At 48.3% G+C, this 17,376-nt stretch overlaps 1 protein-coding gene across 2 annotated transcripts in view; it reads left to right on the forward strand.

Moving 5' to 3' along the window:
* The window catches only part of SEPTIN8 (septin 8), a 34,888-nt gene that overhangs the window by 643 nt on the left and 16,869 nt on the right, over positions 1–17,376 (forward strand). For both annotated transcript variants that reach the window (XM_063168630.1, XM_063168631.1), the window contains exons 2-3: positions 15,721–15,835; positions 17,122–17,317. In XM_063168630.1, coding sequence (XP_063024700.1) covers positions 15,721–15,835; positions 17,122–17,317 — 311 coding nt within the window. The remainder of the gene's footprint in view (positions 1–15,720; positions 15,836–17,121; positions 17,318–17,376) is intronic.

Genomic DNA, 17,376 nt, shown 5'->3' on the forward strand with positions numbered 1-17,376 from the left:
GGAGCGTGACCCGTGCACTGCCGCCTCTCTGCAGCTCACATGTTGTATAACTGCTATCGGAAGTCAATCTGGCTAAAATCTGTCGACCCAAAACTATTCTTTGTCTACAGCTTGAATTTTTTGTTGTTGTTGGAAGGGCTGCTCTCGTTAAATAGCTCGGTGTTGTGTCTTGTACTGTCTCAGAGCTAAAAAACATTTTTACCGCATTAAATAGTATAGCTCTCCAAAGTCAAAATAGTCTGGTGTGATATTACTAAATAAATGGGAACAGCAGTGGTGGCTGCCTGAATTATAGGCATGCCCTTTGAGCACAAACAAGTCCCTGCTACTGTTTTCTCTGTAAGCTACTTTTTGCCAAGGAGCTCAATCCCTGCTTCATTTCCTTGAATCCTGGCCCAAAAGTTTCCAGCTCAGGAATGACTTTTCAAGACTGTAACTTACTTGAAACTTGCATAAAGGAAAATTGAACTGGGGCTCTCATTTAAGAAAGCTAATGTTTCTAGGCTCTGGGAGGAGTAGATTAAGGTAATGACAGTGACAGAATGAAAACACCAAGACTCTCTCACTGCAATTATTTCCGCATTTGTATCATATAAAAATACTTTTAATGTTAATTTGCTGTGCCTGCTGTTGCTTGTGCAGGCTTTCATAGGCATTAGAGGAATCTAAAATATTGCCTAGTTCTGGAGAAAAAATAATTAATTTGCTTTTTTGTGTACTTACATCAATACTCTGTCACTTTGATTTTAAAAGAGGAAAGACGAAAAAATCCTTCTGATGGTGTCTGGCTCTCATTTGGGCACCAAAGGGAAATGGCTGGGCTCCAGCATGGCTTGAGTGCCCAACTCCATTAGGAAAAAAACTGCTTGCTTTGTGCAATGGGTAGGGATGGGTTTATAGGGATTTTGAGGGTGGGAGAGCACCCTCTCATTTCCATTTGATGTGGGGCACACATCTGTCCCAGCTGCTGTTTCCTTTACCCCTAGCTTCCATCTCAGCTGTTGTTCCTCCAGCATCATGGAAACCTCATGATTCAGGTGTTCTGAGTTGTTCTTTCTGCAGGGCTTACAGGTTTCTTGTTGCCATTTTATATTGCCATACCTCAGCTCCCTGAGCATGAAGTCCATGTGGGAGTAGCTTGTCACTGCCAAGCAAAGGTGCTGATAAATTCACTTATTTTTACCGGCTGTTTGTATTTGCAGTAGGAAGTAATGCTGAAAAAGCCTCTGAAGTGGGGTTTTGATACACAATGGGTCATGATTGGTGAAGCTATTTATAGGTGTCCAGCTGACAATGATATCCTGAAATGTAATGACCCTTAGGTTTGGATAATGTGTTTTGAAAACTCCCCAGATGCACACTTCCCTTGTGCAGTCCTCCAGATTGCCTCTCTCTCCAGCACAATAAAGTTCCCTTCAAGTGCTGCTGTTGGAAATGACCAACAAAAACAAATAAAAGGAAGCTCACCCATGGAAAACTGCCTCTGAGGCAGCAGGATCAGATCAGTGGTGCTCAACACCACCTTTGTTTTTGTGGCTGCATTGTTGTGAGAGAGATTTGCTTCAACCCCTGGAGACTGAAATTTTCTGCTCATCTGCTCTGGTAGCCACAGCTGTGTTCAGGACTTGGGCTGCAGGCATCACTTCTGGGGCTGCTCACCACCAGGGTGGAAGGAGGACTGATAAAGTTTGGTTCATTTATGAAATACATTTATTTTGTCATTAAAGCTCACAGCTTCTCCATTGCCTGGGCTGGCCAGTGCTGAGTTAGCACATGTGGTGACTGCACTGGAGCAGACACAAGCAGTATTAGCAAGGATGTTGGGATGCTGAGTGGGAAACAACCCAACCACCTCGTGCAAGTGGAAGCCAGAAGGTGCTTGAAATGCAGGAGCTCTGAAGGAGCTTGGAAAAGCTGGAAGGAGAAGAGTGACTGGAGATGCATTGGAGAATAAATGAGATGAGATGTGAGACTGAGACTGTAAGACTTCTGCTTTACCAAATCTGTTGCTTTCTCTCTTTTTAAATAAAGCACATTGAGCTCACAAAACTGTCTGCACTAACTCACAGCCTGACATGGTGGTGCAAAGGCAGTGAGCTCCAAACTGAGCAGTTCTGGGAGAAGAAGCAGGTGTCCTCAGTCTCAGAGTTGGGCTCAGATAAGAGTTCAACATGGAAAGCTAACTTTGGCTGATTGCTGTGTGTGGACACCATGACTGCCTGCACAGACAGGGGTGTGTGAGCATTGCTGCCCAGGGCAGAGAGCAATGGACACTTCACCTGTACCTGGCAGTGTGTGAGCTGTGGCTGGGGACAGCTGTCCATTAGCAATCCTGAGATTTCCCTTCATGTAAGTGATTGACAGCTGGGCTGGTACTGGCAGCTTTTTGATAAATTAATGTCCCTTGGAAGATCTTGGAGACAAAACACCACTTTATACAGAGGAAAGCTGAAGAGCAATTTCTTTGTTGGAAGTAGATGATGGGATTTGCTTTGTCTCAGAGTTGCTGAGTTTGGGGAGGATCTGACAAGTTTGTCAGCTGTGTGTGAGTGTTACCTGTTTACACACCACTGCCTTCTTGTCACCTGCTCCCAGCTCTGTGGAGGAGAGGAACCTTTGGATGGTGCCTGTTCGTGCCACAACTGCCATTGTGATAAACTTCATGTGTTGCTGCTGCTGCTTTCTGTAAGCTCAGGTTCAAACCCACAGCCTAAACCTGCCCTTCCTGTAAGGGGCCAGTGTGATGCCTTAGTCTATGAAAGTTGGGCTTGAGGAGAGAACAGCTCTGTGTTTCATGACCAGAAGTCTTATCACTGCAGGTCCTAAGCACAGGGTTACATTTTCTTCTGAATGAACTCTCAAGGAAACCTTTCCATGGCTCAACTCCAGTGGAAAACGGGGTTGATTTGAATTCAGACATTCCCTCTGCTCTCTTTTTCACCCAGGCAGTTGGCACTGTTTGGGAGTTCCAGTATTAAATCTCTTTGTCTGTTTCTGCTATTCAGTTATTTTACCTTTTGCCTGGAAAAACTCAAGTGGTCCCCCATGCAGCGTGGAGCACAAGTGACAGATTTTTCTCCAAGCTGGTAGCAGGCACCAGAAAGCCAACCCAGCAGGAGCAGCCCTTCTCCTCCTGTGCTGGCCGGCTCTCCTGCTTGTAGTGTATGCTTTTTGGGGAGGGAACTATGCAGAAAATGGCTTTCCACTGGAGGGGACAAATTGCTGATTGCGTCTCCAAGCCTGAGATCCCTGCCCTGGAATTTCGCCTGTCCTCACAGAGGAAGCCAGCTCTGCCTCAACCACAGAATCAATTACCTCAACCACAGCCCATGGCAGTTCAACACTTACTTTCAATGTATGCGCTGGGTACAAACATTGCCCAGAATAAGATGGTTTTTAGTTCTTTTTCCCCTTCCCCGCTGTGGTGCTGTCAGTGCTGGTGAATCCAGGGTGTCTCCTTCCTGCAGCATGTTGTTGTGCGTGGGAGCTGCCGAGCTCTCCGGAGCTCTCCTGCCTGCAGTGGGTGCAGGCCGTGGGTGGAGGGACGTGAGCTGGCGGAGCCCGAGGCCGCGTGTGCCCTCAGCACCGGCAAAACAAATGCGGGCCTGAAGAATGGCTCCCTTTCAGGAGCCGGCACGGTGTCAGGCCTTGTCAAGAATGGCTCCCTTTCAGGAGCCGGCACGGTGTCAGGCCTTGTCGTCTGTGCTGGGGTGGCAGCTGTCAGGCAGTCCCCAGCGTTGCTGGAAGGCCAGAAGCTCCCTAAATATTATCTTGTGTGGCAGAACAGCAGGGCTGTCTCCAGCTGCGGGGAGAGGCACAGCCCTGGCTCTGAGTGCCCCGCTGTGCCCAGTCCTGTCGTCTCAAGGCACCACTGTGCAAAGCAGGGCCCATCACTGGGCTGTTTTTCTGTCTGCAGGAGCAGCAGTCACGCTCATCTCCTTCCCTTCCCTCTGGCTCCGAGCTTGGGAGGGGGAGAAGCTGGCATGATGCTGAATTGGCTTTTCCTGGGTTGTGCAATGAAGAGGAGGAATTTGGGAGGTGATGGGACTGAGGGAGACGTGCAGGGTGTGGGCAGGCTGCGCGCTTCACCCCACCTGTGTAGGGTAAGGCACGTTTGTGGGATTAGCTTTGATTATTCAGAATGTTTTGAACACACTTCAGGCTGTGGATGGGAGAAGCTGCTCTGTTTGTTTCAGATCCCCTGTTTGTGCAGCCTTTGGAAGTAACATTGTCCTGTCCCATACTTGTTTTGTTGAGATGGGCCTTGTGTTTATGCAGAATCTGCTTGTTTCTCTTCTTCCCCACATCTACATGACTGCAGCAAGCTCTGGGTTGGTTTATACCTGAAGCTTTGCATTTGTATTCACTTATCATAAAAGTGTCAGCTAAGAGAGCCCAAGTGAGGAAAAAAAAATCCTGAAAGTGCTCTTTGTCCTCAGTCCCAGTCACGTGCTTTCCTTCCAGAGCCTCTTCTCTGGCATAAGTACCCGTGCTCCTCCAGTTTGTGACATTGGCATAAGTGTCCATGCTCATCCAGTTTGTGACATTGGGATGCATAAGGTAAACCCAGACAGGGAATCAGCATCCTCCAAATGGGGTGATGGGAGACTTTGAGAGAGGAGTGGGGTCCGTGAGAACCACAGGATTCTTGGACACAGCCCTAATCACCGCTCTCGGCTTGTGGCTGACCAGGTCAGCGCTGTGAAGGCACCACTTTTAGATGTTAAGATTCCTTTGTGAAACCAAAAAGTGTCTGTCTCCCACAGGCATGAAATTCCAGGGATGTCAGACAGCTGGAGCAAGGTTCCCATCGAGCTCTGTCTCGGGGCTCTTGCCCTCTCTGGCTGCACGGCCACAGCCCCAGACTGTCACAGGAGCCAGAGAGGCTGGGCTGGGTTTCCATCCAAGGCTTGGGGTTCTCCCATCCTCATCACCATTGCATGAGATGCTGTGATGAGTCTGCATTTTGTGTGCAAGGAAACATGTGGGGAATGCATCGAGTCCCCCACAGGCAGCCCTCAGCTGGCTCTGGCTGTGGCAGAGGCAGGGCTCAGCCCTCAGCTTTGCTGAGTTCATGTCTGCCTGCGCAGGGCTGTCTGTACAGGCATGCCTTCAGCTGTGGCTGTGTGCAGCATGTTCCCTGAGCTTGTGGTGATGCTGGAAAATGGAACCTTGCTGTGTCTGCCAGGACCTCCCTGCAGCCCTCAGCTCTGCTGCTGGGAGAGGAGACCATCCCTGCTGGGTGCCTGGGCTCTGGGGGCAGCTGGGGGCACAAGGGCATTGCCAGGTCTCTGCTCCACACCCTGCTCACAGCAGCCTTCCCTCCTGAGCCACGCTGATCCTGCTTTCAGCTCTGCCACAGGGGAAATGCTGCCTGGGGAAGGTGGCAGCTGGCCTCCCAGCAACATTCCCCTTCCCTTTTTCTGCAGCAAGGTGCTTCCAGCTCACATTCCTAAATATAGATTTATTCTGTATTTTCATACAGAACAAATAGTGCTTTCAGCTTATTTTTTTTGCTGTGAGGGTTTTTAAAATAGAGGTTTTCTTTTCCTTTTTTCTGTTGCCTTGATTCTTCAGATTAAAGGCGTTCTGTGCTAATACACTTGGAGGCTTTCTGGAGGCATGTGTTAATAGGATATATAGCAGTCAGCTTATTAGTATGGTGACTCTGGTGTAGCCCTCAGAGGAGCTGAGTTGCTGTGGTATATTCTGGGATATTCTCTTTCTAATGTCTTCCAGTTATTATTACAAGAAGATGTGGTCAATAGCTGGAAGATCTGTTGGAGGAGATGCTGTGGGATGGTTGCATAAGCCAAACTGGGAAAAAGCATACAGTGGTGACCAAAAGTTCTTGGGTTCCCATTATATCTCTGTTCCCTTCTCTAAAAATATACTGGATAATAGTATTTATTGTAATTGGGCAATAAATTCTGGAAACGTATGTGGGAATTAGTCATGTTTATTTTAAGTGGTAACTAAAGCAAATAAGCTTGGTGACTGCTATCCAGCATGGCTTGTTTGAGTGATGGGGATCCAGATCTTTTTTCCCCTCTTCCACACTTCTTTTAAACTGCTCCAAACCTTTCTCATGCCAGTCCTTAAGGGTAGGCACTCAGTTTATCTCCTGGCTTTGTCCCACAGCCACTTGTGTTTGCCAAGTGTCTCCTCTTCCTCATGGAAGGATGCTGGGAAACCAAAAAGATTCCTCAGCTTAGAGCAGCTGAGTAAACTGGGAATGCATCACTGCCTTGGGTGAACTTGGAGAAAGTCTGCACTAGATAAGGTGCTAAGATTAGGCCCTTGACAGGGTTAATTGGGAAGTCCATTAACTGAAAAGCCTCAGCAGCTTCTGAATAAATAATTTTTAAAAGAAACTAACTAGGGCAGTGTTGGGTGGCTTTGTATTTCAGGATCTTTTTTTTCGGTCTGTTTAGAAAGTTTCATTTGTGTTTTGGACTTTGCTTGGTTTTGAATAGCTTATGGGGGATGGAATTCTCAGGCTACAGAGAAGCTGAACTTTCTCATCCTTTAAGGTCATTTTGGAGGAAATGTCTTTCATTTTTGGTTCCATAGCTTTCTTTATTTTTAACCAACTTTCCTTATTCTCAAAGGCAGCCTTCATGTTTGCAAAACACTGTATGCATAATGCCTGGTAAATCCTGCTTTGCTTCATTGTAAACTCCCGTCCAGGACTTGTGATAGAGGCAAAATGCCCATTTAATCCTCTCTTGATTAAGAAAAACCTCACAATTAATTAATTAGGCTTTATAAATGTTATGGGGAAATCACTAAATAACAGCTTAAGAAAAGAAGCATGTGGGAATTTTGCTTGTGGTGAAAAAAAGAGAGGAATTTAAGCCAGAAACAGTCAGTTTGTTTGCAGAAAATTAAAACTGATGTTGCATTCACAGGTTGTGAATGGATCAACTTGGATGTGTGTGGTATAAGAAGATGAGGAGCTTTACTCTCCCTTGAGACTTGGCTTTGAGCATCAGCAAAAACTGTTGTTTTAAGCCTGTGCCATTTGATGCTGCAGATGCGTGTAGGATTTTTATTTTGTTTTCTGTGGTTTGTGGTGTTTCTCTGAAGGAGGAAAGGCTGCTGGGGCTGAAGTGATGCTGAAGGCAGTGCCCTCAGCTCAGCTGTGTGCTCACAAGTGCTGAAGGAACAGAAGGGGAGCAGTGAAGGTGCAGGTCCCTGCTGGGAGTGCCCAGCATCCGGCTGGTGCTGGGACACAGCCCAAGGTGTGCCCAGCAATGGATACAGCCCAAGGTGTGCCCAGCAATCCTGAGTGCTTTGGCACCAGCCTTGGACACAGGAAAGCAATTAAGGAGTTTGCCTAAGGAGTTCCTCCCTTAAAGGAGCTTGGCTTCTCGCTGAAATCCTTGTCCACCTCCTTAGGGAGGAGGCTGCAGTGTGTGCTCAGCACTGGGTTTTGCTGCTGTGCAGCTGAGCCTTTGCTTCCCGAGACTGCCCTGGGGTACGTGGGGCATTGTGAAACCTTGGCACTGGCCCAGGGATATTTTGAAATATTTGTTTTCCATAGGTGCTGAGCATTGCACTTCACAATGCACTCGCTGGTCACTTGCTGGTTTGTGAATAGCTCTCAAAAATGGGTGCAAAAGTTAAAGGCAAGAACCTGAGCTCTTGACTCTTCTTGCTTCTGTAAAATAAAGTGGCTCTGATTTTTACTTGGCATGTCTTGGTGGTGACTCCATATGTGGTTTCTTCAGTGATGTTTTTGCCTGCCTGCAGTGCAGCTGGGAGCCAGGAGGGATATGAATAAAGGCTTGAGTGTCTGGGAAAATTCTTGGCATTCTTAGAGGAGCGGTTTAACGGGGAGGGGGGCTGGGAATTGTGTTGGTTTAGTGGGAGGTTTTTTGGGGGGGACTCCAGTGTGGGCTGGGAGCTTTATTGTGAGCATGCAGCAACTGGAGATGGCTGGCTGGCACAGCGGCCCACGCACCGAGAGCTGGCTTGGATGTGGCTGTGCTGCCTGTTGGAAAACAGAAGGAAGGAAAGGCACTTGGCATTGCTGTAGGGAAGAGCAATGCTAGGCGTCACCATGTTACCTTTTACAGCTCTTTAGGGTTGCTACAGCAGGGAAAATGACAGTTGCCCTCCCTGCACAAGCGTGGAAGGCTCGTGGTCTCAGGTGCATCCTGGCTGACTGACCATGTCCCACCACCAGAGTGGGCAGGAGCAGGAGGCGGCAGAGATGAAGCTCTTCATCTTCTATTGTTGGTGTCGTGGTAAACCAGCAGAAACCCCACATCTGTGGGCTTGCTTTTTCTTCCTTTCTTCTTTCCCCAGCCTATTATTAAGTGCTTCATGATGGGGATCTGAAGTTTTAAGCCCATGCTTAAGATTAATTGAAAGCCTTCAGAACTGGCTGTGTGCTTGCATTGTGCTTGCATTTTGCAAATCTCCTTGAGATTAGGTGCCCTTTAGATGTGACAATCCACTGGCCAGCCCTAGCTGAGTGCGCTTGTTTTGTCTCCAGTGCCAAAGGCACCCACAAGGTCACGCCTACTCCACCTCTGCTGAGCCCTCTGCTAAGACTGACTATGCTCAGAATCCTCTCAGTCAAATCTGTCTCATTACCTCTCTTGGACCATCTCCTTCTGCTTAACAGGCTGCAAAGTGCAATCTCATTCACTGGTGCTGTTATACATCTATCTAATAGTCATTAGCCTGTGAGGACAAGACAGGTGATGTTTTCATGTGTGCTAGTGAGTGTTTTGAATGTTGCTCACACCACAGAGGTGTTTTCCTTACATGGGGTGTGGTGTTGCTGTTAAGTGCCCCTCAGCTCTGAGCTAGGCAAGAGGTATTTTCTTCATGGAAACACGAGTCCTGCTCACTGCTGTCGCTTTGCAAATGTCAAGTGGCATTTATTGAGCCAGCATTCAGAGATGGAGAGATTCTCCAGAGAGAGGTAATTTGTCAAATTTCTCTGCATTGATCCAGAAGCTGGGCCAAGCCCAGGGAGTGCCTGCTTGGACAAAGAAGCTGAATTTGGCATCTGACACTGTTTGCCCAAAGGTCTCCAGGCAAGTACTCAACTGCTCCATGACTCAGTGCACTTGTGAAACGATGATAACTGCAAGTGCCCTTGTAAGGGATCTTGCAGCAGGGGGCATTTGGGGGAGGTTGTGGGGCTGGGCTGGGGACCTGCCTGTGCTGGAGCCTGAAGCTGCCCCTCTGTGTTTCGTGGTTTGTGGAGCTGCTGCCCCAGGTGCCCAGGCTGAGAGGGGCCAGGCAGTGCCTGTGGCTGGCACTCATGAGCCTGTACCTGGGACTGGATAAACAGCCCCATACCACTCAGTCCTTGCTCTGCTCAGTTGCAAAATGAGCCTCCCTGCACCAGGATGGAATGGTTTCCTGATTCCATGTCTTTCCATGCAGGAGACAAGGGAATAGCATCCTACAAACACCACTGGTGCATGTATTAATCTTTGTATTGCACACACTGCTGTGGATTGTGGATGGGGCATCAAGAGGGTGAAGTCATTGTTTTGTGCCCAGCTGTGCCAGGCCAGCCCCTGAGCTCTGCAGCATGGCCATGCAGGGTTTGGGGAGCCTCCCTGCTCTTCCTCCTGCTGCTCTCTGAGTCACTCTGCTCAGGAACCTGCAATCTGCTAGCTCTGGATTTTCCTTCTGCTTTGATATGACTGTAAATCAGAAGGGAGAGGATCTGTGTGTGCCTGGCACTCCATGTCCACACGTTCCCTGCAGGACAAAGCAGTGCTCCCCTGGGAACAGCCGGTGCCACAGACCTGCTGCAGGGCATCCGTGTGACACAGATGATGCCTGGACCCAGCAAAGCACTGGAGGATTTGTCATGGTGTAAGGTCAGGGTGACATCCTGGATTGAGGAATGTAGAAACAAAAGTCTGCCTCAGCAGTGGGAATTGAAGTGCTGTGGAAAAGCACCATGCTGTGGAAAAGCACCATGCAGATGTTGTGTTGTTGCCTCTTTGTGTTTTCTAAGTGTGTGTGTAAAATGTAAGTGGGAAGACTCTGGGAAGAGAAGGATCTGAAATACAGCTTCCTGGTGAGCTCCTGGAAGACACAAGCTTCTTCTCCCTGTGTGGGGCTGGCATGTGGAGAGCTGCAGCCTGGCCACAGATCCTAGGCTGGTGGTGCAGAGGTGCTGGAGGCAGCGTTTGGGAGCGGCAGAAACCTTTGGGTTGAAGGTCACTGCTCCAGTGTAAGCCCTATTCATGTAGCAGAAAGGAGAGAAAACTCAATTTCCTCCCTTCTTGCCCTGTAGATCTTTGCTGTTTGGCCTTGGAAAATGTTCATCTTTTTCACTTATGTTCTGTTGAGCTGTAGAAATGGGAAAGGGCAGCTCAGATACAGAAAAGTTCTGTGCTGTCCCTCAGGGTATATGTCCAGAAATCATCACTGTTTATCAGCTAAACCATGTGATGTTTTGTTTTCCCTCTTAATTCTATTCACCAGTTGCTTGCACGCTGATGAAGCAGGGCCCAGAGTTTACATTACAAGTCCTATCATGCCAGCTTCACCATTTAACAAAAATAAGCATCACCATTTATGATTGTGGCATTCAATTACACTTCTGTTTACCCATATGCTTTCACCTGCATCATTCAGGGAAAAAAGCCCCAGGGTTGTCTCAAGCAGGAAACACAAGCATATGTCACTAAGGAGAATTTTGTGGTGGGATTATTGAAAGATGAGACTTCTAGAGATATTTTTTTTTAACCAACTGATATCAGAAGGATCTTCTCTATAAAAGGCCCACTCTGTTTATAGTGCTCCTGGTGAAAGCAAAGGAAGCAGGGCAGCACATCCTGAAACAGTCTCAGAGCTGCTCTGCTCTGCACCAGGAGCCCCAGCCAGGAGCACTGCAGCTGAGGGGCGGCTGGGCATGGGGCTGGTCTCACTGCTGACATTCCCTGCGTTGTGCAGGCAGTGGTAAAACCACTTTTCCTGGAACAAGCTGCTGAAAAATGTAATGACGCAGAGTGAAACTGATGCTAATTTGGAGGTGAAGCATGAAGAGAAACTGTGATCGGGTTTTTATTTTTTGAAGAATCAAAGGCACACAGTTTGAAGCTGTAGCCTGTGCACTTCTCACAGGTTTCTTTTATCACTGTCTATGAAGAAGAGCTAAATTAGTATGTGGTGCTGTGTTGACTCTCTTATGGGGATCTGGATTTGGTCTTTCTGATTGTGTTTCTCTGCTGCTTTTTGTTGTTTGACTTGCAGTAAAGGGCCAAATAACTTATCATCTGCAGTGGATGTAGTACTTGCAGTAAGGGCCACGTAACATACCATCTGCAGTGGATGTAGTACTTGCACTAAGGGCCAAGTAACATACCATCTGCAGTGGATGTAGTAGTTGCAGCAAGGGCCAAATGCCACATGCTCTGCAGGGGCTGTGGTCTGTGGCCAGCTGCCCACAGCTGCCTGCTCCAACTGCATGCCAGCCCTGCTGCAGGGCACAGCCGTGGTGACCCTGCTGGGCATGGGCTCGGCAGCTGATGTGGGTTTGAAGGGCAGATTTTGGTTCCCTGGGCAGCTCTGAGCTGGTGTGGCCACAGGAATGGGCTGGTGTGCCATTGTGCATCCCAGATGCACCCTCAGCCTCCAGCAGGGTGTGTCCAGGAACTGGCATGTCTGGTAATTACAGCCCATTTCAAGCACTGTGGTTGGAGGTTTCATTTGAGTTCTTGTGGTGCTCAGCTCTTGTGTCATCCATCTATGCTACCAAGGACATGTCTGTCTTTCTGCTGCTAAGAAAAGGGTTCTGTGATGTTGCTGTCAAATCAGAGCTAAAGATACATAAGATATCTGATCTATCCCTCTGGGATGGCTGCTGTTCCTGTGGCCATGCCGCAGATGCCATTTCTGTGCCTGTTGACTGGACAGAACATTTGTGAAAACTTAAGGACTTAGGATTTGAAAATATTTAAGTTCTGCTCTAACCTTACGACGAATCTTTCATTTCCTACAAAATTCCAGATTCAAAATATGATTTATCCCCTTGGCTCTCTGCTTCAAGCCTGAAGATCAGCTCAAGGCACAGAAATCTTTGGAGAGCATGTTCAAAGACTGCAAGTAAAACCCTGGCAACTGCCTCATCATAAGATGTTGTTAATGACCCAAGAAGGGATGTTCAGGGCTGCAGTTGCTATTTGAGGTTAGAGTTCCCACCTGGAGCCATTGCAGTGTCTCAATTATCATGTTGTGCAATGGTGAAATGGGCTTCAAGAAAGGTTGGCTGCCTCGTGGTTGTTTGCAGCCCCGGGATGGGGTCCTGCCTGGTAAGAAGCAGCAGAGTTGTCTCTGCAGGCTGTGAGGTGGAAGGACCTGGCTCACGCTGAGTGCTGAGGAGGGTAGGAATGTGCAGGGAGCGGTGCAGCTGGAAAGGGCAGGGCTGTGATCCTGCCTGGCTCTGCCCTGGCTGATCCCAGCTGGCTCTGCCATATGCCCTGCCCAGCTCCTGTCCTGCAAGGCGCCCTCATTGCTGTCAAAAGTATGGAGAAAGCTCTGCTGAAATCCTTAGCTTTTGTTTAAAGCAAACAAAAACACAAACAACCCCCCTACACTGCTGCCTTAGTGCTGCCCTCATTTACTGCAGCATTTGTGTTCTGGATTGATTATTTATGCTGAGTGTGGCAGGCTGGCTCCTGCTGGAAGGGGTTCTATTTGGAGTGTGACCTTGTCTTCACTGGCAGGTGAACTTTCAGGCTGTCCTTGGGCCACCCTGGCACGTGGGAGCTGGCCGCAAGGGCAGGTCATTTGGGCGCTGATTCAGGGTGTGGGCAGGCTCCTCTCCATCACAGCTCCTCACACCAAACTCCACAAGTGAGCAGTGGTTCTATTCACAAGGCTGTCAGGTTTCCAGGCTCAATGGATTGGAGAGAAAGAAATAAAACAGAGAAAACTTTTCTCCCTCTTTCTTTATTTTCCTAGTCTTCCTACTTCCCAGCAGCTGTTGCCATTGTTTATCCTAACACAGCAAAATCCCTTTGGAGCTGAATGACAGCTGAACACACTGCAAGCACAGCAAATGGTTTTTCTGCTTTGGTATCAGCACTGCCTTGAACTTGAACCAGGTTATTTCTGCTGCTTACAGAAATAAAGGAAACTGCATTTCAAGGTCACTGGCAAAAATTATTCCACTGAAGTCTGGCTCATTGATTTAACAGCTTTGAGAGATGGCGAGCAGCTCTGAGTAGGTGTATTCCTGTCCTGTAGTGAACAGCTACTGAGTGCCAAAAAAAGAAGAGAAAAAGCCCTGTGTGGATGCATTTGGGTTTCCTGCAGCCAAGGCATGACTGAGTTCTCAATGCAGCCTTGCCTGGCTGGAGCCTATTTAAATGCAGCCTTGCTGAGCTGGAGCCTATTTTAAAATCTCGAGCAGTGGTGCTGCCTGTTGCCTGGAAACCTCCTCCCAGCCTCAGGCACTTTCAGCCCAATCATAGCCATCGGCAGCCTTTATTTATTTCCCATCCAAAATGTCATTCCAGGCTTCTGGTTTGTGTTTTTGTTTGCTTGTTTTTGTTTATGACTTAAAATGAAAAGACACAAAGTGTAACCATCAAAACCCGGTTCCTTTCTGTGGGAACAGCCTGCCCAGCTGTCACTGCATTGCAGAGCTGGGAGCTGGAGCTCTGGGAGGTGCTGGGGAGGATGAGGAGTGGGGGCTGAGAGCCTGAGGAAGCCCCCCGAGCTCAGCTGGTGCCTGCAGTGGGTTCCTGTGCCTTGTGCCAGCCTCTTCCTCCAGGGCAAAGCCAGAGCTCATCAGCTCTGGGTCTCTGCCCAGCTCACACGTGTCCCGGGTTCCCCTTTCCAGTTGAGGTTGTGCCATCCCATGTGAGATCCACAGCTCAGCATTTGGCTGACTGGAGCAGCACAGATTCACCTTTAAAACACCCTGTGTATCCTGGGGTCTGAGTTGTAGCACCTTTAATACACCCTGTGTATCCTGGGGTCTGAATTGTAGCACCTTTAATACACCCTGTGTATCCTGGGGTCTGAGTTGTAGCACCTTTAATACACCCTGTGTATCCTGGGGTCTGAGTTGCAGCATCTCCCTGTGCTGACAGCTGGATGGAAGAGAGTTAAACTTGGAGATCTCCCTGTCTTAGGGGCTGGTTTTATTTTTAATTCACCTAAACTTTGGTCATCTCAAAACCTTAATTGCTGACATCAGTTACACATGGAAACTTTAAATGATTGCTCTTTCTGCTAAGTTAGTGAGTGTGATTGATCCTGAATGGACAGAATAGGATGGTGGATCACAGGAGCCCAGCTATGATTCAATTTATGTTTTTTGGGAGAGCACTGGGCTAAAATAATCTGAAAATGGGTAAAAAATACTAAATGAAACAGCTAGAAGGTTTGTGTGTGAGGCATGGAAGTTGTTTCAGCTGTTCACAGGTTGTTCTTGTGATTTAAATGGTTTATTTTACAAGACTGAGAATATTTGTTTTACCAAAGGCAGAGCTAAAGGGGGCTTTGACTCAAGATGCAGTTGAACAAAGGTTTGTGTTTTGTTTAGCAACCTTACTGCAGGCACAGAGGCAAGGCTTATCACATCAATTATTTTCCTCTTGACTTCGTTTAAGTTTGACAGGCAGCTCTTCTCAGGGATGCTCTTGTCTCTCAGTCTTAGTGCTGGGACATTAAATTCCAATTGTCAGGAACAGACAGAAGAACCAGTGCCAAACCAAGGGCAGACATTTTTCCATTCCCATTTTCTGTGTGCTGGTGGTTAAGAAAAAAGCAATCAATTGCCAAAGAAATTGTGAGTGTGAATTAATCACAGTTCATTCTCTGAAGTCCTGTCTCCTTGCTTTTCCTTGGGTGGGTAAGAGCCTGAGGGGCTCCAGGGAGGGTGGTCTGGTCGCTGGGTTCAGACACCATTTCTTAGTTGTGCAGAGAGGTGTGCATCTGTTAAAATTGCAAACTTTCCTGGTTTAGCCACTAGAAAGAGAAATTATCTTTCTGTCAGCTCCTCTTTGCTGGACTTTATGTCTGCTCTGCTCTGCCTTTCTGTCTAGCACAGGTCACAGAGCTGCTGTCTCCTCGGATTTTGTTTTCTTAGTTCCTAAGCAAAGCCTCTACAGGTGATCAGCTTCTGTGGGGGAGGGAAGGAACAGAAGGGAGAGCAAAGTGCACACGGGGGAGGCAGGAACAGGAACAGCAGAGGAACAGAGGGAAGCTGTGTGCTCACAGATGGCAAAGCAAGAGGGTTCCTTGCCCTGCCTGTGCCAGCGGCACCCCCAGCGCCGAGCGAGCAAACCTCGCTGCGTGTGGCCGTGGCAAGGGGCAGGGACAAGTACTCGGGGAAAATGCACAGTCTGTCAAGCTGAATTCTCTGCTGGAGGGTTTGAGAAAATGAAATACAAAACAAAGTCCAAGAGAAATGAGTGCTAAAACACACCGTGGTAGGTGTTCCTTTGCTAATCTCTCCCAGCTGCATGCAGTTGAAGCTCACACTGGTGTTTTCTTTACTTTGGAGCCTGGTAGCTTGGTTCCCCCAGCCCCCATGAAGATCAGTATTTCATACCCTCTCCTGTTGTTAGTGGCTGTTGGGGGGTTGTGCTGGGGTGTGCCAAACACAGGCCCTTAGGGGCACTACTGGGCTTTGCAGTGCCCAGGAGGGTGGTGATCTTGGTCTCATCAGCCTGATCTGCCATCTCAGTGCAGTTTGCTAATATGGCTTCTTCTCCCTGGCAGAATGAAGAGAAGAGGAACCTGTCCCTGGGGGGCCATGTGGGCTTCGACAGCCTCCCGGATCAGCTGGTCAGCAAGTCTGTCACACAAGGCTTCAGCTTCAACATCCTCTGTGTGGGTGAGCACTGTCCTTGCAAGCAGCCATGGGGGGAGCCTGGGACCAGCATTTATTGAGTGTCCTGCTATGCCACCAGCCTTGGCAGTGACTTCAGCAAGTCAGAAATGCCAAACTCTTATAAAACACACTGAGTCAAGGCAGGAGGATTTCTGTAATCAGTGGGTTATTGCTCATCATCTCTGCTGCAATAGCTCTGCAATAGGAAGGATCAAAGGAAGGCTGTATATAGCAAGTTAAGTGTTTCCATATGCTGACTGGGGTGGCTGCATGAGCAGCTTTTGCTGGGTATGCTGTCTAGGTAGATACAGTCAGATGCACCATGGGTAATGTGGGAGCTGCTCTTGGTAACTTGGTTATTTCTGAGTGTGAGCCTGCACCCCAAATCTGGGCACAAGAGGTTTGTGTCTGAGCTGTGCCTAGTCCGTGCTTTTCCAGGTGTCAGCATGGGCATCTCTGTCCTTAGAAAGGGAGGGGGACTGTTCCTTACTGACTTTAAAATAACCTTATTATATTCTTGGCTTTTAATTTTGATATTGATGTGATCTAGCAGGCAATGCTGGCTGGAGTACTAGAGACCAATTCCTTTCAGTGATGAGATGAGCATCATTTCTTTTTTGGCTGGTTCTTGTATGATGTATGAGGTCTGAAGTATTGTAACCTGCTAGACCAGCAGAAATACAGCAGCTCCCACAGCTTTCTATAGACTGTGCAGGGAAGGTTATTTCCTCAGATTTTGCCTCTCTTCAGCCCTATGACCAGTAGGGCTGTGTGTAGTGAATAAGGAGTTTAAATGAGGAGTGAATAAGGAGTGTAAATGAGCCTCCTTCTAGGCCAAACTGGAAAATATCACTCTTGTTTCATTACCAGGAACAGCATTTCAAAGCCTTTCTGCTCACAAACAGCTTGTCAGCCAAATATTCTGGGACAGAGGTTTTTGTGATGCATCCCAGGTGTCCTTCAATGGCTGCTAAAATTGTCCTCTGCACAGCTTCTCTAGTGCAGAATCCCAGGCAAAGTCAGAGGTCATGGAAAGGAAGATAGTGTGCTTTGCTGTGCTGCTGTGTTTTGTGTGATACTGGGAAGATCCAAGTGCTCTGTTCTGTTTGCATGAAACATGGGAGCCCTTCAGGAAGGCAGACACTGTCTGTGTGACACCCGTGTGACAATTACACGTCTGTGCACAAGCCACTCGCGGTGACCTCCCACAGTGTCATTCAGTTCTCTAATCAACGTGCTTTGAAGTGGCAAATTCCCAGTGCAGTGAGCTGCTGGTTTGTGCTCCCCAGGTGAGACTGGCATTGGGAAGTCCACGCTGATGAACACCCTGTTCAACACCACCTTTGAGACGGAGGAAGCCAGCCACTACGAGAGCGCCGTGCGCCTGCGCCCGCGCACCTACGACCTGCAGGAGAGCAACGTGCACCTGAAGCTCACCATCGTGGATGCAGTTGGATTTGGGGATCAGATCAATAAGGACGAAAGGCAGGTCTTGTGCCATCTGCTCGGTGTTTCTGCCTCGTGCTTAGACATCAGCTGCCTGC

Source organism: Melospiza melodia, chromosome 14 (genome assembly GCF_035770615.1).
Source record: "Melospiza melodia melodia isolate bMelMel2 chromosome 14, bMelMel2.pri, whole genome shotgun sequence".
NCBI classification, from domain to species: Eukaryota; Metazoa; Chordata; class Aves; order Passeriformes; family Passerellidae; genus Melospiza; species Melospiza melodia.